This window comes from Nicotiana tomentosiformis, chromosome 3 (assembly GCF_000390325.3).
Source record: "Nicotiana tomentosiformis chromosome 3, ASM39032v3, whole genome shotgun sequence".
In the NCBI taxonomy this organism is placed as follows: Eukaryota; Viridiplantae; Streptophyta; class Magnoliopsida; order Solanales; family Solanaceae; genus Nicotiana; species Nicotiana tomentosiformis.
The window spans coordinates 141,754,465-141,780,666 of NC_090814.1; the positions used below are offsets into that span (position 1 = coordinate 141,754,465).

General features: G+C 40.1%; 2 protein-coding genes across 2 annotated transcripts; both read right to left on the reverse strand.

Moving 5' to 3' along the window:
* Positions 1–19,256: 19,256 nt before the first annotated feature.
* Positions 19,257–21,533, reverse strand: LOC138908595 (uncharacterized). Its single transcript, XM_070199273.1, has 5 exons — positions 21,481–21,533; positions 20,667–20,739; positions 20,405–20,564; positions 19,832–20,211; positions 19,257–19,535 (listed from the first exon to the last, which is right to left on the reverse strand). The coding sequence occupies exons 1-5, from the start codon at positions 21,531–21,533 to the stop codon at positions 19,257–19,259; spliced, it is 945 nt and encodes a 314-aa protein (XP_070055374.1).
* Positions 21,534–21,759: 226 nt separating this feature from the next.
* LOC138908596 (uncharacterized) lies at positions 21,760–22,341 on the reverse strand. The gene has a single exon (XM_070199274.1). It carries the CDS (start codon positions 22,339–22,341, stop codon positions 21,760–21,762), a length of 582 nt encoding a protein of 193 aa, XP_070055375.1.
* Between the last annotated feature and the right edge of the window lie 3,861 nt (positions 22,342–26,202).

The window sequence follows — 26,202 nt, forward strand, 5'->3', positions numbered from 1 at the left end:
CGCAAGTAACTCACTGACGTCTAGGCTGGTAAAATATACCTGGATCTGCACAAAAAGATGTGCAGAAGCGTAGTATGAGTACACCACAGCGGTACCCAGTAAGTGCCAAGCCTAACCTCGGTAGAGTAGTGACGAGGTCAGGTGAGGCCCTACTGGAATATAATAATGGCATGGTAAAATGTTTATCAATGTAGTAAAATAAAATGACATTGAAAATGAATCAAATAGTATGTCACATTTAATGACACCAAATAATTGCAAATAATATCTCGTGGAAATCAAAACAGAATTTCCTTCAACTTTATGAAAATCACAATAATAATCAAAGGCAACTACGGCCATAAATCAATATCAACAAGGGCACTCCCGAGGTACCGCCTCGTAGTCCCAAATCATAAATAACCGCGAGAGCCTTCACAATTTATTTAAAGAAAACATTTTTTCCGAGGGAACAGATGCGAATGTGAAGAAGGAGAAAGCAGAATTTCGCGAACGTGATCATGCGAACGCGAAGAACAATGAATTCCTCCTCAAAAATTACTCTTCGCGAACGCGAAGGAAGGGAAACAAACGCGATTAAGGAAACCAGATGACAGAAAACAGCAGTTCAAAAATTGAAGGAAATGGTCCAAAACACACTCGAGGACCCCGGGACCCTGTCTAAACATACCAACAAGTTCCATAACCTAACACGGACTCGCCAGGGGCCTCAAATCATATCAAACAATGCCGAAAATACGAATCGCACCACGAATCGAACTTATGAACTTCCAAAACTTCCAACTTCGAAAACTCGTGCTGAAACCAATCTAACCAACCCGGAATGACGTCAATTTTTGCAGGCAAGTCCCAAATAACATAACGGAGTTGTTCCAACTCTTGGAATCACATTCCGACCCCGATATCAAAAGGTCCACTTCCGGTCAAAAATTTCAAAAATTTGACTTTTGCCATTTCAAGCCTAAATGAGCTACAAACCTCCAAAACACAATCTGGACACGCCCCTAAGTTCAAAATCACCCAAAGGAGCTACCGGAACCGATGAAACTCCATTCCGAAGTCGTCTTCACATAGTTCCGACTACAGTCAAAATCCTAAGGCTTAAACTTCCGTTTTAGGGACTAAGTGTCCCAAATCACTATGAATCACCCGGTAATTGAATTCAACCACACACGCAAGTCAATACACATAATACGAAGCTGATCAGGGCCTTATGCCGTCGATCAGGACTTAAATTCTCAAAATAATCGGCCAGGTCGTTACAAAGACCAAATAGTGCCTGCAGTTCGGGTTTTAAATAGATTCAACATGGCATGCAAAACTACTAAATGGGAGATAACCCTGTTGGTGAACACCGTTGGGACTATTCAGGAAACAAATTGTTATGTGATTGAAGGGGATATGAGATATAATGCTCTATGCGGAAGGCCATAGATTCACAACATGAGGGCAATACCCTCGACACTACACCAGACACAGAAGTTCCCGACACCGAGAGTGATCAAGACGGTTTACGGATAGCAGCCGGCCGCAAAAGAAATATTCACGGTCGATGAGGTGATCCTGATGTCCACACTCTCTACATCAAAGAACTTGGAGCCGACTTGGAAGTTTAAAACTAAATAGCAATTACCGACACCGGCCTCGACCAAATCGAAGAAGCAAGAAGCAGGTGAGGATGATGATTACAGAAATCCTATGTCGTTAATCACCCCTAACGATTCCGACGCCACCAAATCAACGGTCGAGGATCTGGAGCAAGTCATATTGATTGAATATTTGCTCGATCGGAAGGTATTCCTAGGCACAGGGTTAACTCCCGAGCTCAGGAAAAAACACATTAAATTTCTTATAGCTAACGTAGATTGTTTCACTTGGTCTCATCTTGATATGACAGGGATCCCGACAGAAATAACCACTCATAAGCTGAGCTTGGATCTAAAGTTCCACCCGGCTAAATAGAAGAGGAAGCCTCAGTCCAAAGTCAAGCATGTATTCATCAAAGACGAGGTATCCAAACTCCTTAAATAGGTTCCATTCGGGAAGTTAAGTACTCGGATTGGTTTACTAACGTAGTAGTAGTGCCTATGAGGGAAATAAATTACGAATGTGCGTAGATTATAATGACTTGAACAAGGTGTGACCCAAGAACTCTTTTCCTTTGCCTAACATCGATTGCATGATCGATGCAACAGCCGGGCACGAGATACTCAGCTTTCTCGACGCCTATTCAGGGTACAACCAAATCCGGTTGGACCCTGGAGATCAAGAAAAAGACTTTATTTATTACTAAATTCGGCACGTATTGTTATAACGTAATGCCATTCAGACTAAAAAATGTCGGTGCCACTTATCAACGCCTAGTAAATCGGATGTTCGAAGAACAAATAGGAAAATCACTGGAAGTTTATATTGACGACATGTTAGTTAAGTCTGTGCGAGCAGAGGACCTTTTGAAACACTTGCAGGAAACTTTCGACATACTAAAGAAATACAATATGAACCCGAAGAAATGCGCGTTCGGGGTCGGATCCGGGAAGTTCCTTGGATTTATGGTGTCCAATCTAGATATTGAGATCAATCCGATAAAATCAAGTCTATAGAAGACATCATCGTGGGGGACAGTGTCAAGGCCGTTCAGAGGCTAACCATGCGCATAGCCGCCCTGGGTCGGTTCATATCGAGGTTTTCTGATAAGATCCACCATTTCTTCTCATTATTGAAGAAGAAGAACAACTTTTCTTGGACCCAGGAATGCCAACAAACCCTAGAAGAACTCAAGCAGTACCTTTCGAGCCCACCCTTGCTCCATACTCCGAAGGCGAATGAGCAGTTGTACCTGTACTGAGAAGTATCTGAGGTAGCGGTAAGTGGAGTCTTAGTTTGGGAAGAGGAAGGTACGCAATTTCCTATCTATTATGTTAGTAGAATTCTAGGCAGGGGCGAAACAAGGTACCCTCTCCTAGAAAAATTGGCGCTCGCTTTGCTAAGCGCCTCCAGAAAGTTAAAGCCGTATTTTCAGGGCCACCCCATATGCGTCATAACTTCTTACCCACTATGGAACATAGTGCATTAGCCCGAGCTTTTGGGCCGGTTGGCTAAATGGGTCATAGAAATTAACGGGTACGATATCGAATATCGACCCCGAACCACTATCAAGTCACAAATTTTGGTAGACTTTATGCCGGCCTTAATACCCGAAGTCAAAAAGGAATTGTTGCTAATATCGGGAACTTCCTAAGGAATCTAGACCGTCTTTACGGACGGTGCCTCAAATGCAAAAGGGTCCGGAAACGGCATCGTGTGGAAGCCGCCCACGGGTAACGTAGTTAGACAATCTATTAGAACTGTGAAATTGACTAACAATGAGGTCGAGTATGGTCGAAACTAAGTGTGACTCCCTCCTTGTGGTAAATCAGGTCAATGGGATGTTTGAAGTAAAAGAGGAACGAATGTGATGGTATTTAGATAAATTACGGGTAACGCTGCATCGTTTCAAGGAATGGACCCTACTGCACATACCCCGGATCAAAATAGCGAAGTTGATGCTCTGGCAAACTTGGGGTCATCGGTTGATGATGATGAATTCAGCTAAGGAACATTCGTACAACTCATGAAATCAGTAGTGGAAGAAGGCCATGCCAAAATAAACTCAACAAGTTTAACTTGGGATTGGAGAAACAAGTATAGACTACTTGAAAACTAGAAAGTTGCCCTCAGATCCTAATGAATTGTGAGCTCTACGCACGAAGGCGGCCAGGTTCTGCCTATACGAACGTACTCTTTTCAGAAGAATGTTCGACGGCCCGCTCGCTATATGCTTGGGGCCGAGATACACCAAATATGTTTTGAGGGAAGTTCACGAACGCACCTGCAGAAACCATTCGGGGGTAGAATCTTTGGTTCGTAAGATAATCAGAGTCGGATATTACTGAATCGACATGGAGAAAGATGCAAGGGACTTTGTACGAAGATGTGATGACTGTCATAGGCATGCACTGATGATCCATCAGCCCAGAGAGCTACTACATTCGGTATTGTCACATTGGCCATTCTTGAAGGGGGGAATGGACAGTGTAGGTCCCCTACCCTGGGCACCCAATAAGGCTCAATTCATACTATTTTTGACAGATTATTTTTCTAAGTGGGTCGAAGCTCATTCGTTCGACAAGGTCCGGGAAAAAGAAGTCATCGACGTCATTTGGGACCACATAATAAGCCGGTTCAAAATACCGGTCAGGATAATGTGTGATAGCGGGAAACTATTCATCGGCAGCAAGGTAAACAAATTTTTCGAAGACCATAAGATCAAAAAGATCTTGTCAACACCCTATCAGCCTAGTGGGAATGGATAGGCAGAATGAACAAACTAGACCATACTTCAAACCCTAAAGAAAAGGTTGATTGATGCCAAAGGGAAATGGAAGGAAATTCTGCCCGAAGTCTTGTGGGCATACTGTACAACCTCCAAATCTAGCACCGGGGCCACTCCATTTTCTTTGGTCTATGGCGTCGAAGCACTAATACCAGCCGAAGTTGGAGAACTAAGCCTCAGGTTCCGATATGCGACCGAGGAATCAAACGTTGAGGCCATGTGCAGGAGCCTGGAACTATTGGATGAAAGGCGCGAGGCCGCTCTTGTCCGGTTAGTCACCCAGAAGCAGTGGATAGAAAGGTATTACAACTGAAGAGCCAACCTCCAACACTACATATCAGGGACTTGGTGTTAAGAAAAGTAACAATGCATACCCGGAACCCGAACAAAGGGAAGCTGAGGCCAAATTGGGAAGGACCATATCGAGTCATCGGGATTACCGGTAAAGGTTCATACAAACTAGAAGCGGGAAACAGTGCATAGCTACCGAACAACTAGAACTTGATCCACTTAAAGCGGTACTACTGTTAAGGTATGACTTCATTCACCTTTTTATAGTATTGCGAATCGAACTAAAACTTGCAGGAAACAACTAAAGGAGAATGTGACTATTAGGTCTGAAAGCACGTGTTGTACTCTTTTTCCCTTGAATCGGTTTTGTCCCAAATAGGTTTTCCGACAAGGTTTTTAATGAGGTAACAGTAAATCGTGCTAACTTATAATACAAGCTTTTACACGCTTTTGATCTTGTACTTTATACACATAAAGGAAAGAAAGTTTCTACCTTGCTATTACGTATTTTTACCTCTTAAAACATCGAGCCTAAGGGTTATCCCTACCCGAGGACTATCAAGCCCAAGGGCTACCCCTGTCCGAGCCTAAGGGCTACACCCACTCGAGGATTGTCGTCCGAAATAAGATCGGGCAGCTCGGGTTATCAAAACCCAGAGGCACAAAAACTAAATAAGATCGGGAAGCTCGGGTTATCAAAACCCGAAGGTACAAAACCTATTAGGTAGTACCTAAACCTAAAAGGCTACGGCCGCCCTAAAAAAGGCTCGGAGACATCCAAAGCCCGTAATCAAAATGGAAGGCCTTCAATAAAAAGATCTAAACCTGCTAAAAGGTTACCCTCGACAAAGTCATCATCTAAGAATACTTAAGCATCTTGGGAAAACTTCATCTCGGGAAAACATCCGGTCACTCCGAGTTTTCAAACGTTTCGAGCAAAAATTGCATCGAGGTCAGATTATGTTCGGACCTCCCAAAGATAAATGACTTATTACTACGTTTGATTCTATTCTAAGGCATTAGAAATATTTGCAATTATGAAAATATACTAAAATAGTAGAGACTTGAAATTGCCAAAAGGGGAAATTTCATATATTCCGAAATATCTTTACAAAGGCCCAATAAAAACGACCTCAAACTGAATAAAAAATATGACAGAATACAAAAACTAAAAAATCCTAAGGCATTTACGCTTGGTCTTCACCGGAGCCCGATTCGTCACCAGAACCATCGGGGACTTCGGATTCTTTGGAGCCATCCTTACCTTCGGGTTCATCTAGCTTCTTCGCCTCGGTCTCAAGTCTTTTTTCCTCCTCGATCTCGCCAGATAGGACAAAGCCTCGGGCATGGATCTCTTCGAGGGCCTCCCTTCGGGATAACAGCCTCACGTACTCAGTAGTGGTCTTCAGGCGAGCATCGGCTGCTTCAAAATTGGCCTTGTATTGAGCCACCATTTCATCAAACACGGCCAAGGTTATCTCCAACTTGAACTTCGTTACTTCGAGCTCTTTTCCAAGAGTGTCCTGTTCAACGATGGTCGAGCCTAGTTGTGTTCGGAGATCCTCATTTTGCTGAGCCCGTTTATCGGATTTCTCTTTCGTCACCCGAAGTTGAACTTCTACTGAAGACAACTTGGCCTGGGTGGTCTCCTTCTCTGAGGCCAGCATATCCATCTTGCTTTTCCACCCATCGGCCATTACTTGGATCTCGTCCAACTCCTTTCGGAGTTTGTTGATCTTCTGCTGGACCTGCGAGGTATTGTCGTTAGCCACTGCGACCGAATCCTCATTTCTAACTGCAAAAACCTTTACCTTTTCAACCAAGTCGGCGTGCTCCCGCCTTAGGACCGATGCTTCTTTTTGAGCCCTATCCAGCTCAGCCTGAAGGTTCTTAATGACCCCTTCTTATTGCTCGCTAAGAATCTTGTGCATGTCCCTTTTCTGGGCAAGATCTTTGATCTCGAGCTCAAGTTGATTGACCTCGACCCGGTACCGAATGAATCTCTCGTGATGAAGTACCGAGGCCTGCAAAAAGATAAAAACGTGAGAAATATCAAACCCTAAGTAAAGTATGATGGAAAGTAATTATGCCTTACCCAGATCAGATCCTGCTACGCTTAATTGAAAAGGCACGGCACGTTCACCTCATTCATTTTTGCCTGGTCCTCCTCGGTCACCAGGAATCGGAGGCAGATAGTTATCTCCACAGGAGCATACAAAACCTGGGCATCCTCCGGGATGGTGAGAATAACCAATCTCTTGCGACCAGGGTCCACACTCGGAGCAGGGAACTGGTTGATTAATTTTTGGCTCGAACTCGGCAAGCCAGCATCCGAGGATGTGTCCTTCTTTGGAACTTCCAGGTCGCCCAGCCCGGAGAAATCTTCCAAAGAAGACGAGTCCACATCATCGAAAAAGGAATAAAGGGGATCGTCCGCACCATGGACCCCTTCATTGGACTTCTCCTTTCTTTCTTGGGCCTCGTCGAGCATGGACTCAATGTAGGAGGGCATCCCCAAAATCTCTATTATACCGGGCGCTTCCTTTGGAGCAGATCCGGCATCTTGGGGAGTCCCACCCCGGGTCTCCACATCGATCTCTTGAGTCTGAGAGGGTCGACCTCACGAGTCTCCCCCTCGGATGCCTCCTGCTCCCCGGGAAAGGTCGTCCTGTGGGTAACGAAAATAAGCTCATCATCCGGCTCATCCCTAAGTCAGAGGTGAGAGTTGGAGTCCGGCACCCGGGAGCTAGAGCTCCTCCTTGCTTGCATGCCACCCTCCTATTTGGTTTATTCACCTCGGAGCCTGGGGAGCCCGAAGGTTTTCTTTCTTTTCTTCTTTTCCTCCATGAGAGCCCCAGGTTGCCCAGTAATTGAGGAATCAGCGGGCAAGGACACGTCCTCGTCCCCTTCCAAAAGCCTAAGTTCGGTGGTCTTAGGAAGGCCTACAGTAGTAGAGGGAAAGGTAAGTCAGTGTATTGAAATATAGAAGCATGGTATTAACTATTTTGAAAGAGGTCTTACCATGAGAACGAACCTCCTATCGGCCCTTCGATAGCCCGCATCATGTGCGCTCAAAATATGTCATCTGAGTACAGATGCCCTCGATCTATTCCTTTAGTCGGGGGACCGTATTTGGAACCCGGGCGACAGGTGCACAAACAAAAGTATGAATGAGAAAAAAGAAATTGAAGGAAAAGAAAATCTTTGACGCTTAAAGAGAAATTACACTTATGAGATGTGTTCCTCTTCTCAGGGAATGGCATGCACTCGGGGGGAATCAATTCTTTGGTCTTCACCCGAACGAAGCATCCTTACCAGCCCCGATCTTCGTCCCGGCGAGTAAGCTTGGCCAGTCCCCTTCGAAAAATCCGGGGACTGTATAAACGAAGTAGGTGATCGATCGTGAACCATTGAGATTTGGTCTTGTTCATGAAGTAGTGAAGGAGGATCATGATCCTCCATAAAGAAAGATGGATTTGCCTGAAGCACACCTCGTACCTCTTGCAAAAGTCCAAAAAAATCGGGTCTACCGGGCCCAATGTGAAGGAGTAAGTGTGAACACTTAAGTACCCTTCCACGTGGGTAGTAATGGCGTACTCGGGCCCGGGGACTACTACATCCTTGCCTTTCCAATTGCAGTCCTTTCGAACTATGGGAAGAACTTCTTCGGTCACAGAGCATATGTACCTTGATACTCATTCACCTCGGTCCTGTTTGCGTGAGGGTTTCTCGACCTTAAAGTCGTCTGCAATTGAGCAGCCCTCGGGAATGAACACTTTCAAGGGAGGCTCGGGGGCCAGTTCGTCAGCAACCACATCGGGAGAAGCAGTTTTGAGGGCAACTGTTTTAAGAGCCACCGCCTCAGTACCGATGATCGGTTGGGAAGATGAAGAGGCAAGTTATTGAGGAATAGATTTGGGTGTTTTGGCCATTGTTATCTGGGGAGGTTTAAAATTTTTGAAGAAAGAATACAAAGTTTTTGAAAGAACGAGTTTTGAAGATGAAGAACAGAATATGAAGATTTGAAGGAAATCTGGGTAAAAACTTGTAAATCACTATAAAAATTGAAGAACAAGAATGAAAATATAGAGGTTTGAAAGAAGTTTGATAATAGCCGGAAAGCTCGAAGGTAATAGTTTGGTTGAAAAGTAGAAAAAGAACAAATGATGGACGCTTTTGTTGGGAAACAGGCGACGCTTCGCATTTGGGGGCAACCAGCCGATGAGCGATACGCATTCGAAGTCAGAACGATACGACTGATGGGATGTTTCGGCTCCTTCGTCGTAACGTACGAAGGAAGGAACCGGAGAGCATCTATCGTTTCCTATCGTTTCGGCAAACCTACTCTCTGATAAACGAGAGGACTATCTGTATACGGGTGAAACCGAGTGTAATAAGCACCCCGATTTCTCGGAGAGCCAAATGGAACGAGGATGTGACTGTAAGAAATCAGAATCAAAGCCACAAACTTCTTGTATCAGGGCCCGAACAAAACACCTGTCCTCGGAGCCATAGAGACCACGTGCCCCGGGTACGGTTCGAGTCCCAAGACTTCAGAGAGAATTACCAAACGGCCGCACATGACTAACAAAGGGTCGTGATATCCGTGCCCAACCATATATTATGACGTGAATCTCGGCCCATATCGGCAGAAAATCAGTGATTAGCGAAGAAGAAGATTTTTACGTAACTCGCATACCAAGGAAATATGCTTCTGTTCTCCCTAAGCTATTAAAAGTTCTTGTTTTCGTTCATAAGTACAAGCTCGAAACCGAAGGCAGGTTCTTTGTTAAGTCTGTAACCGAGCTTGGATTCACTATCATCATTGGTTTGACTATTTACTATATCTTTTATTTGTTTTATCTATCGTCATTAATCACTTGTATTGAATTAGTCCACATATCCTTAAAATCGCGTATAAATTCAGTTGTTATCCATTTTAAAGAGAAAACAAACATATTTTTTCCGAAAAAAATCATGTACCAAAGAAACAAAGATCTTTGTTAAGTTATGAACAACAGAATTAAAAGTCCTAGGATTATGTACCACAGCAACATGTTCTGAAGACGAACGCATGTTCTAAAGCTTTCCTAATTGCAAACGATTCAGCAATTATGGCCTTCCTATCAAATTAAACCGGGGATTCATGGACGTGAAGCAAAGTACTCTTGCTACCCATAGCAACTAAACCTATAGTTATCTTCGTTTTAATATATAGCTCTGTATCTACAAATGAGCAAATTCCATCTTCGGAGATAGGTAGCGAAGACTCAAATTTTCTTGTGAGTTACCATTACATGAGTTAGCAAACATTTCAATAAATTCATAGCCCACAAGACATTGCAAAACAAAAATTCTGCAGCCATAGGCGGCAACCAATGGGAGACTACGATCTCTTCTAGCTATTGTCTTTTTCTTGAGTAATTAATAGAAAAAGTTCAGAAGTATGGGGTTAAAAAGTGAAATTTGGATGATTGTTATCAGCTTTTTGGAAGATAGTATGATTTCTGCGGTGGCTTCCGCCACATATAGACGATTATTTATTGTTTATTTATATGAAGACTGCAGTAGGCAGGATAAGAATTCCTTGCCGCCCCAAAGGCTAACCACATTATTAGGAAGTTATCTTGTTTCCACACTTTTGTTTTCCTCTTACAATTTCTTGGCAGTTTCCATTGGCTTGCCGCCATTTGATTTATTTATTTAACAAGAAGAGCTCGCTCTAGTATTTTATACAAATTCATAAGGTGGGTTATTTCTTGTGAGCAGGTTAGTGGCCGCGTGGTTGACAAAGCTCTGCGAAGAGTTACTAGTTATCCGGCAAGAGGTCGAATATGTGAATGTGGTTAGTGATTCAGAGTGTTCATGAAAGGTCAGGATTTCGAGGAATTGAGCGAGTTGGTTGTGCAAGATTGGTTCAACGGTGAAGAAAGAATCTTGGCGGGTTCTAGAGTTATGCAATGGTAGCTTCAAGCTAAGTGGGAGAGTTCCACTGCCTACGATTGAATTGCATGATCGTTTATTTGTGAGATTTCTGGTTATCGGCATATTAGTGGGATATTACAACTAAGGAATATGGTCGTCAGTGGTGTGGTGATTTGGGCAAAAGAATTTGAGGAATGTGCGTTACAATTGGCCTTATCCATTCGTGTTCGGGCTTTAGGAAGACTTAGAGTTTATGTTATATTTAGATTTTTACTAAATGTGTGGACGTGTACATACGTGTGATAATGCCATCATTTTGTAGCCTCACAGTAGAAACATAGGAAAAACTGGAGGGTCTTTCTAGTTGATAGTTATAAGAATAAGACTTCTAACTAATAATCACAAATTAAGAACTTATTATTAGTAAATCATAATTTAGTGGAGTTATTTCATCTATGAGTAATAAAGACATACGATAATGTTTGAAAGGAAATAAAATACTGGAAAAATGCTTACCAACATCATACAATTTTAATAAACCAATCCAATTTGACAAAACAAATAACAGGGCTAAGTTTTATATCTCATATGTAACTGTTTGTAAATAGCTCTTAGAAAAATATAAAATATATTAAAAACTGTTTAATAAATCAATCCTCATTTCCTTCACTTTTGGCCGCAAATAAGAAAATGGAATATGGATTTCTAGTGTTGAAGAAATTATTTTTCAAATTTTCATATTAATAAATGAATAAGCACCACACTGTCATCCAATACTACTATTTGGCAGAGATAGATTCATAATTTTAATTTGATGGATTTAATCTTTAAGTTTTTACTATTGAACCTATTATACTTAGAAATTACCAGTTGAAAATGTAATAGTTTTTAAAATTTAGTAATTTTTACAAATATATTTATATTCCGTGCTGGACTCAATTATTTGCACTCTATATTCGCCTCTGATCTGTATTTGGTGGACAACGACGGCCACAAGAATTGCCATTTCTGAATCATATAATTAATTCCTTTAAAAGGAAACCGAGAATTGACCACTCATGGAATAAAGTCAGCACGATACAATATTATGTTTTCTTAGGGTTAGGTTTAGTTAATTTTATACATTGGACGAGCCATTTTCCATTGGTGACTAAGACGCTATAGGCTTCTCCAATAATGGAAAAAAACAGCGTTTTGGAGATGTCATTATCGACTGGCTATAGGCTTCTCCAATAATGGAAATTGGAATCATCAATCACTTGTAACCCTTCTTAATTAATTACTGTTTAGTTACATTTAACAGTATAAGTACTGTTAGTAATGATGATTGACCCATTATTACCTCTATAATTTCACCCAAAAAAAAAGAATAATTACTTGAGTGGAACTCTTAAAATATAATTAAATATTAAGATTACGTAATCTATTTAATTATTAGCAACTTAGGCACCATCTTATATATATGGACCCGTTAGATCTAAGACCTCTGATTTTTCCAGAGATTGAAGATATATATTTATGTAAATGATTGAAATTTTGTGGCACTACATATTGATGATTAGAATCTTCGCTCATGAATAGATAAACTATGAGAGAGACAGTGATAGAGAGAGAGCATCTACAATGTCATTATTATTATAGAGTAAATAAGGACATATGGGGCATGTATTTATTATGGCCAATGAAAATTGGAACTAACTGAAAGAAACATATTAAAGCGCGCATATGTTTAAGTTGTCTCTATTAGCTTAAAAGGTTAAAGATAAGAGGGTCCATGAACCAAGTTTTGAGAAGATTTGCCTCTATTTATTTATTTTTTGTCTTTTCTATTATGGAGGTAACATCTTTTTCTCCCAAGAATCACTTTTGCATCAAATTCTGCCTTAATTAGTTTTTTTTTTATCTATAGGATGTATTTAATATTAAGCTAGCGTTTATATATAGATTTACTTGAAATTTGAAAATAAAAAAATCTTGAGACGAAAAATAGTTTTTAAAAGTTAAAATTATGTTTGGACATACATTTTATGTGTAAAGAAGTTGAAGCTTTTTGAGTAGAAAAACTAGAAAAAATAGTCTACAATGAAGTACTTTTGCTACTAGTTTCTTCTACGTCAACAATGTAGTAACCTTTTTACCCACAGATTGACTGAACTTCCGGGATCAAAAAGTGTGGTTGTTGGCTCAAATAATTAAATCTATATATTAAAGGGTTAAATCTAATTAATAGTGATATTTTTAAATGTGAGTTATGAAAGCGTGATTAATGTTGAACAAATTCTAGAAAAATAATAATGGTGTGTGACCATCATTCCAAATAATGTGAGTAATAAATGAGCATTAAATAGCAATGAACATTAATAAATGGTTTTTGGGTAAATAAAGAAACGATTCACCCAATAATGGGGAAGCTAAATATTATTCCTCCTTACAATGATGAATGACAGACAAATCCTTAAATGTTCGAATTATCCTCGGATCTGATGGAAAGTATGGAATAATGTAGATAAGAATCTTGATAAAAATGTGTTGTTTGTATCTTGGTAAGAGAGAGAATCTTTTTATCAAAGTATGTTCTTACAAATGAATATCACATGCCCTACATCATTATCTCTTTTCCTATATATATATATGAGACATATCCCTAACAAACTCTAATAGTACAAGTACAGAGAATATCCACTAGTATATTCTCTTTAATAACCTATTTTGAAAACTAGCCGTTACAGCTCTGTTAACGGTACTCAACCTCGACCATTGTTGACATTTCGACCACGAATCTCGCTGCTTCCTAGTCGACCTCGACTATCCCTTTCCTTAGTGCTATCTTGCCCTAAATATTCTAGGGCATATTTTGACCTATACAGTTAGCCCCCGGCTTATTGAGGCCGGCCTCAGACGGCCTTGATGAGCGGATTATGTTTGTCGTGGTCGAGAAGATTGGACGAGTGGGTCGGGTCGTGATGTTTGAGACGAGATGGCAACGTGGAATTTTGTGAGCCGCAACTTTTGGGGTTACTGTTTAACCAAAACATAAGATTCTCGACCAAAACCTATTTTTAGAAGAACTCGGGTTACTGATAACCAATAAATTCCGTACTTTCTCAATTATATGAAAGGAAATAAACTTGACAAGAAATATGGAAATAATTGATTGAAAATAAAAGAAAGTAATTGTATTCCAGTAAGAATCAGAACGTGCCTTTGCAAGTGAAATTCGCTTCCCTTATATAGGGATTTACATTAATGACATTAAATGAACCGTTATAATTGGCGATCGTAACTGTCCATGAAGATTCTATAACGGTTCCGATTCTTCTTCCTCATTAATTGGAAGTTCGTGAATCTTCCCTTTTTATTGTCTTGATTCATTTCATTTGTGTCTCTTCATTGAACAATTTAGGCTCGAGCAACTGCGTCATTTCATCTCGTGAGTGATTTGTTCGTACCTCTTGTAACCCGTGCATCTTTTAGTTATTACACTCTTGTTATCATCTTTTTAGTGATCCACGTATCATGCCCTGTCAGCCACATATAATTCCACGTGTATTATTTATTTTCTACCAATACAGATAGCTCCCCTCCCCCCCCACTTACCGTATATTCTACAATTAAATATTTGGGAAGTGGTACATATTTATGGCGGGAATTTTTTGCCATCGTTTCCCATGTATCATTGAGTCTTCTTCAGAACCAACGTGTCGCATGTCTCTTCGATTTAATGTATGTGCCACATGGCCTTCATCGATTGGGTGTATGACTCTTCACCGGTTTTGAAGGCTTTCTTGCGGCTGCGTCAGTCACGAAGTGACTGTTTCATTATGACGTTTCCATCATGACTTACTTTACATGACAATTGTTTTTTTTTATAAATACCTCATGTTCTTTTAGTTTCACGAAACCTTCAATCTACAGTGTTCTTCTTCTTTAATCGTTCTTGTTCTTCAGGACGCATTATTTTATTATATAACCATGTCTTCATCAAACCCCGATCCTCGCAGAGAAGTAACTGTAGATGAATTTTCCTCTTCAACTACTCCTGTTAGAAGTAGATGAGGTGGTAAATTACGTAGTTTAGGATCTGTATCTATTCGTGGTTCTACTTCCCAAACCAACATTATTACTCCTTCTTCAAGGACTAGGGCTTCTTCAACCCATAGATCTTCTGCCAGAAATAGGGAATCAAGTGAACCTATTCGAGAACCAACGGTTGATGAAATCGTTCCTTAAGAATTTTCTTTCTCTACTAATCGTGAATCGATTAGGAACCAAGTTACTTCTATGACTTCCCATGATCGTGCCGATGTCTATCCCTCCTAGATTACTAATGGCTTGATTTCTCTTGTGCTAAGAGAATGCCACTGGAAATCTGATTTTTCAGTTTTAGTTCCTGGCTTAAACCAAAGGATAACCTCGTACCAGGCTGATTATTTTTTTGTTTACACATATCCTTTTACCTTAGGTTTTAGACCACCTATTGACCCAGCGATCATAGAATTTTGTCGTTTCTTTAACGTTTGCTTAGGATAGATTGGTCCTATTGTATGGAGAGTTGTTGCATGTCTATGATTCCTATCTAATTTGGCTTCCTTGCCCTTTACCTTTCAACACTTGCTTCATCTTTATTCCCCTAAGTTATTTCGTTCAGGGATCTTTACTCTCGTGGCCAGAAGCAAAAGGGTTTTGGTTAGCCCTGAAGATGATAGAGATCGTGGTTGGTATGCCCATTTTGCTGTTGCTCCCACAAATGGTTTGGTGGGTGAGAAGAACATGCCTTTTCCAGAAAAGTGGAATTTTGCACGTAAGTTTTTTTTTAAGTATCTCTCTTCTTCTTTTATGAGGAAAGAAGACATTTACGATCTCGTGGCTTTTTTCCTTTTTTTTTTAGCAACCATGGAAGTTTTTGAAGAAATACCAAACTTCCGTGTTTAGGTAGAGAAATTGTTGTCGGTTGCTCCTATGGAAGGAATGTCTTGGAAATACCTTTCTCATAGGTTTGGTTGGAAAGTCAAGACTCATGGTATCCTTCTCTTTAATTTTCCTCCTTTCTTTTATATTTACTTTGAGGTTACTAATGTTTTCCTCTGCTAGGGTTTCCCATTCGAGGTGCCAGTGCCGTATCTATTACTTCATCAAGACCCTCTTTGTCCCTTGCTCAAGAGATGATTTTAAATTCTTCATCAAAGAGAAAAGCGGAGGGAGGTCGTGGCTCGGAGGGTGAAGAGGAACAAGAATAGGATCCTTTAGTATGCAGGCCTCAGGCTAGGAGGCGCATTATTTCGGATGATGAAACCACCCCTCCTCCAAGTTCAGTTCCTGTGAATGAGCCTGAAAGTGCTACTTTAGTGAGTTCTGATGAAGAGATGAATGTTTCCCCTCGTGACTCTACCGATCAATTGTTTTTCCGTAGTTTTGATAGTGGAGATTTTGGTCAGGCTTCCGAAGAAGTACCTATTGCCTCTTTTCCAGTGCTAGTTCCTATTGATTCTCAGATTTCCGCTCCTGTTGTTGCTGCTACTACTCCTCCCGTGGCTGTATTCACTTCCTCAATTGTCCCTATTGCTACCACTTCTCATGTTGAAGTTGTTACTTCCAATAGTAATAGGATGATGAAAAAGGTTACCATAGAAGCCCCCGAGGATAGTAATCGTTTTTTTAAAATCTGGTCAAGCCGACGTATGGCTAAAACCTATACTTGGCCCAGTTGAGAAGTCAAAGTTGGAAAGCCACAGTTCCTTGACGTGGATGAAAGATATTGTTCATTCATCTTTGAAGGTAAAAGTCTTAACTCTTTCCTTTATTTTCCTCGTGATTTTTTATCTTTGTTTGATAATCACTTCTTCTTTTTCTTTTGTAGATAAACTTGATAGGCACAGAGCTTATGAAGAAAATTTCCCACACTGAACAGCTAGTCAACAATTATCGTACGGAGGCGGACAACTGGAAGGAACAATACGAGGGTCTTTAGTTGGAGAAAGAAGTTTTAGATGAGGAGAAATGTACTTTGGAACAGCAAGTAAGAGTGATGGTGGCAGAATTGACAATTGAAAAATCCTCTTCCAGTCAAGTTGGCAAAGATAAAGACATCCTTGAGTCTTCATTTGCAGAGCAACTTTCCAAAGCTACCGAAGAGATTATGGGTTTGAAAGAACTCCTTAATTAGAAGGAGACCTATATCGGGGAGCTTGTTCAAACACACACTCAGGCTCAAGAAGACCTTCGTGCCTCTACTGATAAGGTCCAGTTCTTGGAGAGATCCCTCGCCCCTTTGAAGGCTTCTTATGATGCATCTTTGACTTAAAAAGAAGAGTTGAAGGCTAAAATTGAGCAATGGGAGAAGGACTATGAGGCTCTCGAAGATAAATCAACTCTTGACGTAAGCTGGGTTTATCTGAACACACGTCTCGAGACTTTGATGGAGGCTAGCCAGGAAGGCTTTGACTTGAATGCTGATATTGCAAAGGCTAAGGAAACTATTGAAAAAATGCAGCAAAGTCAGAACATTTCCTCACTTGACGTCGGAGTTCCCTAAGGTGATGAACTTACTCCTCGTGAAGTTGGTGTTCAAGCCTCTTCTGCTGAAGTCGAATCTTCTCCCGCTGTTGATGATGCCATATTGGATTCTGCCTCTCCCGCTACTGATAGTGTTGCTTTGGATTCTGCCCCATAGTGTTCTTAGTTTGTTTCTTGAACTTTTTATGGGAAGTTTGTTTGTTTGTTTTTGTTTTTTATTTTTGGAATGATTGACTAGTTTTTACCCCTGGTCCATTTTGGGGTTTGTAATCAAACTAATACCTTGGTTTTAACTAAGTTTATACTTAGTTTTAGCCAGGTTTATTATATAATATTTCATTTGAGTTTATGTTTTACTTTTTGACTTGCATTTTAAAAATGCTTTAGTATTTCGTGATTTTGGTATAGACACGAATTTCATAAAAGAGGGCCCTTTTATAAACGACACTAATGAAGAAGACGTCTCAACGTCATATTGGTGTAAATATATGAAAGAAGTAGAAAAATACATGTTTTAGAGAGATTTCTTGAATAATTTAAGGAAGTTTCATATTTTGAACTTTCAAATTATATAACACTTTACATGTATTCAAGTAACTTTTTGTACAACATCTACAACTCTTTCATAATTGTTTTTCTTATAACAAATTTCACAAAATTCTAGGGTATATTTTGCAACCCATGACTAATCATTGCCCTTAACCCAAGTACTCGTAGGATCTTGTAATTTACATCCGCAATTTTACCCTTTATCAAATCTTATTACAAAGGTTTTTGAATCAGGCTTTTTTTTTTGCTCTTGATTAGCTCTTGATTTTTGAATTTTGGGTTGATCCAGGCTTGAATTGAATTCTGACTCTTTTAGTCTTCTTTCACTTTCAGTCTTCTTTGCCTTCCATAGTCCCCCAAGTGTTAGAGTTTTGAAGTATGAAATCTCGAGCATTTGATTATTCCTTTCATATGGTCCATTTCCTGACAAGGAAAATACATACGGGACTCAGAGGTATATTTTTAGATGATGACAACTTAACCCTTTTTATTTCCATCAATAAGGTTGTAACCCAGACCGGGAATAATTTTGTATCCCGTGTGTCTTTCAGGTCTAATATCATCATTTGGTGTGGGCTAGCTTTTTGCCTATCATCTAAAATTGTTAGTATAATTTAACTGAACAAAACAAAATTGTAGTTAAGTGAAAACTGACCGTGGGTATTTCCCTTACTTAGAAACAATATTTCTTCAAATGAACAGCATTCTAATTCGAAGGTAACACCTTGTCGTCCATGGTTTCTAATTCATATGCAACTTTCCCAGCGATACCTCGAACTTTATAAGGACATTTCCCAATTTGGGTTCAACTTTCTTGCTCCAGTTGTTTTTGTTGATTGAAAAAAAAAATTGAGAACGAAGTCCCCAATCTTGAAGTATCTGAGATGAGCCTTCCTGTTGTAGTATCGTTCAATGGTTTGCTTCTATGCTGCCATCCTTATTAGAGCTTCTTCTCTTCTTTGCTCGAGTAAATCCAAGTTCGTTCTTAAATCTTCATCATTTGATTCTTCTGTTGCTTGTGTGAATCTCATACTTGGCTCTCCTATTTCAACTGGGATTAAGGCTTCTGAACCATAAACAAGTGAAAATGGTGTTTCTCCTGTGCCTATCTTTGCTGTTGTTCGATAAGCCCATAATACTCCTGGTAACACCTCGGGCCAATTGCCTTTTGATTCTTCTTATCTTTTCTTCAAATTATTAATAATAATCTTGTTTGTTGACTCAGCTTGTCCCTTTGCCATGGGATGATAAGGTGAGGAAGTTCTTCGTTTGATTTTCCAACTTTGAAAAAATTCGGTGACTTTCGAGCCTATAAACGGTGGTCCATTATCACATACGATTTCTTTTGGCACTCCGAATCGGCCTATAACATTCCACCAAATAAAATCCATTACTTTCTTTTCTTGCACCTGTTTGAAAGTTCCTGCCTCTACCCATTTGGAAAAATAATCCATTACTACTAACAAAAATCGTACATTTCCTTTAGCTTATGGCAAAGGACCCACTATATCCATTCATCCACTTCATAAATGGCCACGGGGAAATAACCATGTGTAATAATTCTGCTGGGTAATGCATATTATTGCCATATCGTTGGCATCTATCACACTTTACTACAAAACTTTCTGCATCTTCCTCCATTTTTAGGCCAGTAGTATCCTGCTCTAATTAGAGTTTTTACCAAAGATCTACCTCCTGCGTGATTTCCACAATGCCCTTCATGCACTTCTTTCATAACATATTCTGTTTGAGCAGGTCCAAGGCATCTTGCTAAAGGTCCACCAAATATTTTTCGATATAGATTTCCTCGAATTAAACAGTAACGAGCAGCTTTTCGTCGAAGCGACTGAGACTCTTTTTTGCCTTCAGGTACGGTTCCGTACTACAAAAAATTAACAAGCTCGTTTCTCCAATCTCAAGTCAGATTATTGAAACTTACCTCATTTTTATCTCGGTCCAGTGCTGAATGAAATAAATGTATTACGGTAGCATTTTCTGCACTTGTTATTTCCGTAACTTATGCAAGATTCGTTAGTGCATCTGCTTCTGCATTTTCTTCCCTAGGTATTTCACAATCTTCCATGATTGGAATTTCCTTATCAATTCTTGTGCCTTTTATAAATATTGTTGCATCCGTGCATCTCTAGCTATATAAGTCCTCTGCATCTGATTGACTACCAGCTGAGAATCACTTTTAATCACGATTTTCTCTATGGAGAGTTCTCGTGCCAGTTCTAACCCTGTAATTACAGCTTCGTACTCTGCTTCATTGTTAGTAATAGGGTAACATTTAATTGCTTGTCTTATACTTTCTCCCGAAGGTGGAATTAAAACAATACCCAAACTTGCTCCTTTAATATTTGAGGAGCCATTAGTAAATAAAGTCCATGTACCAAGATTAGATCCGGTGAATATTTGTAATTCCTTTTCTACTTCAGGAACTATTTTTGTACTAAATTCTGCTACAAAATCTGCTAAAACTTGTGATTTTATTGCAGTTCTAGATTGGTACATGATATCATACTCACTGAGTTTTATTGCCCACTTGGCTAATCTACCTGACAATTCTTGTTTATGCAAAATAATCCTTAAAGGATAAGCAGTTATTACGGAAATAGGGTGACATTGAAAGTAAGGTCTCAACTTTCTAGATGCCATAACTAATGCTAAAGCAAGTTTTTTCTAAATGAGGATATCTAGTCTCAGCATCCAATAAAGATTTACTGACATAATAAATTGGAGATTGTTTACCTTTGTCTTCTCGTATCAAAACTGCACTTACAGCCATTTCTGAAACTGCGAGATAAACGAACAACCTCTCACCATCTTTTGGTTTACCCAGCAAAGGAGGATTTGATATGTATGCCTTCAAAGTTTTGTGGGCTGGTTGGCATTCTTCAGTCCACTCGAACTAAATTTGCTTTTTTAGCACTGAAAAGAATTTGAAACTTTTATCTGAAGACTTAGAAATAAATCTTCCCAGAGCTATTATCCTTCCTGTCAATCTTTGTACCTTTTTTTTGTTCGTGAGTATATCAGGAATTTCTTCAATAGTTTTGATCTGTGCAGGGTTTACTTCAATACCTCTATTAGATACAAGAAAACCTAAGAACTTACCTGAAGCTAAGCCGAAGGCACACTTTTCTGGGTTCAATTTCATATTATAGCTGCAGAGGATCTCGAAGGTATTTGAAATATTTTTAAAATGATCTTTCGCTCGTGCAGATTTGACTAGCATATAATCAATATATACTTTCATAGTCTTTCCTATGTGTTCTTGAAATATCTTGGTCACCAACCTTTGATATGTGGCTCCAGCGTTTTTCAAACCAAAAGGCATGACTTTATAATAATAAGTCCCCCTGTCCGTAATAAATGAAGTTTTTTCTTCATCTAAAGGGTCCATTTTTATTTGATTATAACCTTAATATGCATCTAAAAAAATCAATAGCTCATGACCTACGGTAGAATCAATCAATTAATCTATATGCGGTAAAGGGAATGAATCTTTTGAACAAGCTTTATTTAGATAAGTATAATCTACGCAAACTCGCCATTTACCTTTTGTTTTGGAACTACCACAGTATTAACTAACCAATTAGGATATTTTGCCTCACATATTGAAACGATCTTTAAGAGTTTTTGTACCTCAACATGAATCACTTGATTTTTGAGTGAACTTTGCTTCCTCTTCTTTTGCTTGACAGGTACGTATGATGGATCATCATTTAATCTATGAATCATCACCTCCGGAGGTATACCTGTCATATCCAAATGCGACCAAGCAAAACAATCTGCGTTAGCTTTTAATAATTCAACTAACTTACCTCTCATTCATGGGCTCAACTTTTCTCCAATATAAACTTTTCGATCTGGCCATTGTTTGAATAGTACAATAGCTTCGAGATCCTCAATTGTTGTTTTGATGTTTTCATTCTCCTCTGGTTCTTGAATTGCATCCGCTCTCGAATCCATATTAGTTTTCTTTGATACATTTTTTATGAGATTTGATTTACCACGTCTTCCACGAAATCCTCATTTGTATCAATGATTTCCTTGTGTGACTGCACCACTGAATTGATATTATTAGTAGTTTGTTGGTCTCCTCAAATTTGTTGAATTCCCCATTTTGAAGAAAACTTAATAACTTGATGTAACGTAGATGGCACAGCATCAATGTCATGAATCCATGGCCTCCCAAGAATTACATTATAGGCCATGTCTGTGTCTATTACTTGAAATTTTCTCTCTTTGATGACTCCTTCCACGAATGTAGTTAACATTATCTTACCCTTCGTAATAACGGTTGAATTGTTGAATCCAGATAAGGAACGTTCTTTTGATATCATCTGGTCACCAATTTGCATTTCGTTCACCACTCGCAATAAGATAATATTCACGGAGCTACCTGGTTCAATCAAAACTCGTTTTATATTAGTATCATGTATAAGTAAAGATATTACCAGTGCATCATTGTGAGGAATCATTAAGCCATCTGCATCTACATCATCAAATGTTATGCTATCTTCTTCCAAGGTTTGTCGAACTCGCTTTCCGTGGGTTACTGTGAATTTTGCCGTTATTTTCGCAGCTGTGTACGTTACATCATTGACTTCTTCTCCCCCACTTATCACATTCACTGTTCTCTTTGGAGATGGAGGTTTTGGAGGTTCTTGTCTATTTTTCATGTAAGTCTATTTACCTTTCTCGCTGAACAGGTCTATCAAGTATCCCTGCTTCAACAAATATTCTACCTCACCTTGTAACAGTCTGCAATCTGATGTTCTATGATCGTGGTCATTATGAAACGCGCACCAGAAATCTGGATTTCTTCTGTTTTGATTTGATCTCATTTCCTTTGGCCATCGCACCTTATCTCTCATACTCCTTGAAGCAGCTACCAACTCAGAAGTATTGATATTGAAACTATAGTCTCTAATCCTTGCATTTGCGTTGGTATCCTCATCACGCACATCTCGGTCTTTTCTGAACCTAGATGATGATGAACCTGAATATCTGTTCCTCAATCTATGGTCAGATCGTATATTTTCTGGCTTGGAATGTGTGTCTCGCCATGAGGGTCCCATATAAGGCTCGTACATGTGTTTACCAGACCTCATTTCAGATTCTGACCGCCTCGATCATGTTCTCTCATCATCCTTTGACTGAGCAACGATGTCTTCTTCAATCCGCAACTTGGTACTATACATGTTATATACGTCATTCCATGTTGTGACAGTGAATTCTCGTAATCTTTCTTTGAGCCTCCTCGTGGCTTCTGAAATTTTTTTGTTTCGATTACTCGCGAACGCCATGGTTGCCCAATTATCAGGTACTCTTGGTAGCATCATTCTTTCACGCTGGAATCTATCTACAAATTCTCTAAGCAATCCTGTATCTCCTTGCTTCACTTTGAAGATATCTCCATTCTGTTTTTAACTTTTTGAGCCCCCGAGTGTGCTTTTATAAATAAATTTGTAAGCTCAGCAAAAGAGTCAATAAAATTTTCAGGTAAAAGAGAATACCATGTTAACGCCCCTTTCGTGAGTGTTTCTCCAATTGTTTTGACCAACACTGACTCCATTTTCTGCTTAGTTAAATCATTGCCTTTAACTCCGGTGGTGAATGCAGTGACATGGTCACGTGGATCGGTTGTTCCATCATATTTTGGGATGTCGGGCATTTTAAACTTCTTGGGAATGGGCAATGGAGCCGTGCTTGGTTTCCAGGGTTGTTGCAAATATTTATCGATATCCACTCCCTTAATCATAGGTGGTACGCCAGGTATTTGCTCGATGCGGTCGTTTTGTTCTTTCACCTGTTTCTGCAAAGTTAGAAGTAAAGTTTGTAAATTAGAATTATTTGGTGTACCTGGTCTCCCATCACGTGACTCATTGGGAGTTCCCCCGCTTCCTGAATTAGCAAGCCCTGAGCGTGGGATTTCCACAGTTGCAGTATTATTTGGGGGAGGAGTTGGTGGTACAGTTGACAGTCCCCTCACGAAAGCTTGGAGAGCATTATTCACATGTTCAGCGATCAACTATTTCACAGCTTCCTGCTCAACGATCTGCTCAACGATCTGCTCATCTCCATGTTGTTCATTCGTGTGAGTAGCAGATCTTTCATGTTTTCCTTCTCGAGAAGTGCGTAGAGATCCCCGAAGTGATAGAAATGGAGTTCCTTCTACCTGTTGATTGTTGTCATTGACAATTGACATGATTTGGTTGTGAGAGAGAAAGATTTGGAAAGTAAAAATATTATCAGATTCCCGGTAACGGAACCAATTTGATTAACCAAAAAATAATATTCTCGGTCAAAGCCTATTTTTAGAAGAACTCGGGTTACTGATAACCAAAAAATTCCGTACTTTTTCAATTATATGAAAGGAAATAAACGTAACAAGAAATATGGAAATAATTGATTGAAAATAAAGAAAGTAATTGTATTCCAGTAAGAATCAGAACGTGCATTTACAAGTGAAATTTTCTTCCCATATATAGGGGTTTAAAAATATAACGTTTCATTCCTTTTATGTCTAAGTCATTATGAGCATTAATGACATTAAATGAACCGTTATAATTGGCGATCGTAACTGTCCATGAAGATTCTGTAACGGTTCTGATCCATAATTGGTGATCCATGTATCATGCCCTGTCAACCACATATAATTCCACGTGTATTATTTATTTTCTATCAATACAGTTACATCGTTTCTGGATAAAAGAAGACGTCATGGCATCATGCGTCATTATGGTGCATTTTCCTGATACTTTGCGTCGTTTTGCATGCGTCTGTTGATTGGCTCTGCTGCTTCAATACCTGTGCTAGGTTATAATGGCATAATTTCTTGGTTTCGATGCCTGCATTATAAATAGCGATGTAAGGGCATACATTCGCGTTTTACAGATTTCCCTGATCGAAACTGTGTGCCTTCTTCTTATTATTCCATTGTTGTGTATCTTCTTTTCCCGCTCTAGCGATCCCTGTTACTTTTAACATTTCGTTACTCGAATACCCTCTCTTTCTTCAGAACTATGGTTAACGTATCTTCTTGTCCCAGCGAGGGAAATAACTCGGTTCCCTTGGCGATGATTTCGCCTCCTCACGCGGAGTGCGTCTCTGTTGTTGTTGAGGATGAGAACTTCCCCACGGTGGAGGAGATAATTCCTCGTGGTGACAAAGTCAAGTCTGATTTTACAAAGGCGCGTGAAGTTGATCCCGAGATCTCCGAGTCGACGATGAAAGAGGCCGATTTATTAGAGCTTAGGGCTAAATTTGACAATCCCAGCTCACATATAGTTGGTCCATTCAGCGCGAGATGTGGTACAAGTCCACCGCCCCGGGTATTATGCATTCTACGCCTACCCCTTTTTATGTTAGCTACACTCTTCCCCTTCTCCCCTTGGCGGAGGAGTTTTGTCATTTCTATGGTGTTTGCCCGACTCAGCTCGCGTCGTATATCTATAAGCTCATTAGGATGCTTACTACGTTTGCGTAATTGGCCGGGTTCGAGATCACGCTCCGGCATTTGATGAATCTCTTCGCCCCTAGTTTCTATAAGGGAACAATGTTAAACCTTCGCCATCGAGGGGGCAAGTGCCTGGTGGTGAAGATGGATGATAAGATGAGCCGACAGTTCTGGCACAATTTTTTCTTCGTCAGAACCAAGGACGTGATGGTCAACGCAGACGGCTTCCCCAAAACTTGGAATTATACTCGTAAGTTTCTAACTTCTCTTCGTTAAGGTATTTGATTTACTTGCTTAGTCGTGAGTTCTGATCTCTTACTTATGTAACTAAGACTGTACCCCCTCCTTTGGCCGGGGACATTTCTGATTGGGTTAGCCGTCTCCTCCCTCACATTGCGGGAATTCGTGAGTGGATGAGCTTTTTAAAGAAGTTTGGGCCTGCTCCCTCCTTAACTGGACAACCTATTTATTTTGTCCTCTTAGTCGCTTGCCATTTTTTATTTTGCTTTGGCTGACCCTCTTTTCTTTTGCGTTTCTTTTAATTCCAGCCCGAGGGCCTTCGAAGAGGCCGAGAGCTCCCCCACCTGCATTCCATTAGAGGAAATATGCTTCCTCTTCGGCGTCTGCACCCTTTATGACTGCGGCAAGGTATGCACTCCCTTTGGCTTCTGTCCAGTCTACGACCACAACTAGGCCAGCTCACTCGTCGATCCCACCTACTGCTACTTCAACATCAATCTCTTCTCCACCTGTGAATATTCTGACGGCGGAGCCTCCGGCTTCCCCTTTTAACTGTCTTGTGGACGAGAAGGAGGAATCATCACCAAGTGACAGGGATTTGGTGCCCCGTAAGAGGAGATCAGTGGACATTGGTGACGGGGCTACCCGGACTGTGGATTCTGTGATAGATGATTTTACTCTCCGTGAGACAGCGACCATAATTCTTGAAGGCAACGTTGAGCTGGCGTCTGAGGTTCCGAGATCGGTGGAAGCCGTAGAGATTATCTCTTCCTTCTGCGATGATGGCAGTCGAAGGGTCGACCGCTAGGGTTTCTGATACTTCGCGACAAGAGGGGCCATC

Bases quoted from the DNA above. Each gene is read 5' to 3' on its own strand.
- LOC138908596 (XM_070199274.1), bottom strand. From the start codon at position 22,341: ATGAAAAATAGACAAGAACCTCCAAAACCTCCATCTCCAAAGAGAACA.
- LOC138908595 (XM_070199273.1), bottom strand. From the start codon at position 21,533: ATGGCCAGATCGAAAAGTTTATATTGGAGAAAAGTTGAGCCCATGAAT. The intron at 20,565-20,666 runs GTACAAAGATTG...AAGCAAATTTAG, and splicing joins TACTCACGAACAAAAAAAAG to TTCGAGTGGACTGAAGAATG. The intron at 19,536-19,831 runs GTAGTCAATCAG...AATTTTTTGTAG, and splicing joins TTAAAAGTGATTCTCAGCTG to TACGGAACCGTACCTGAAGG.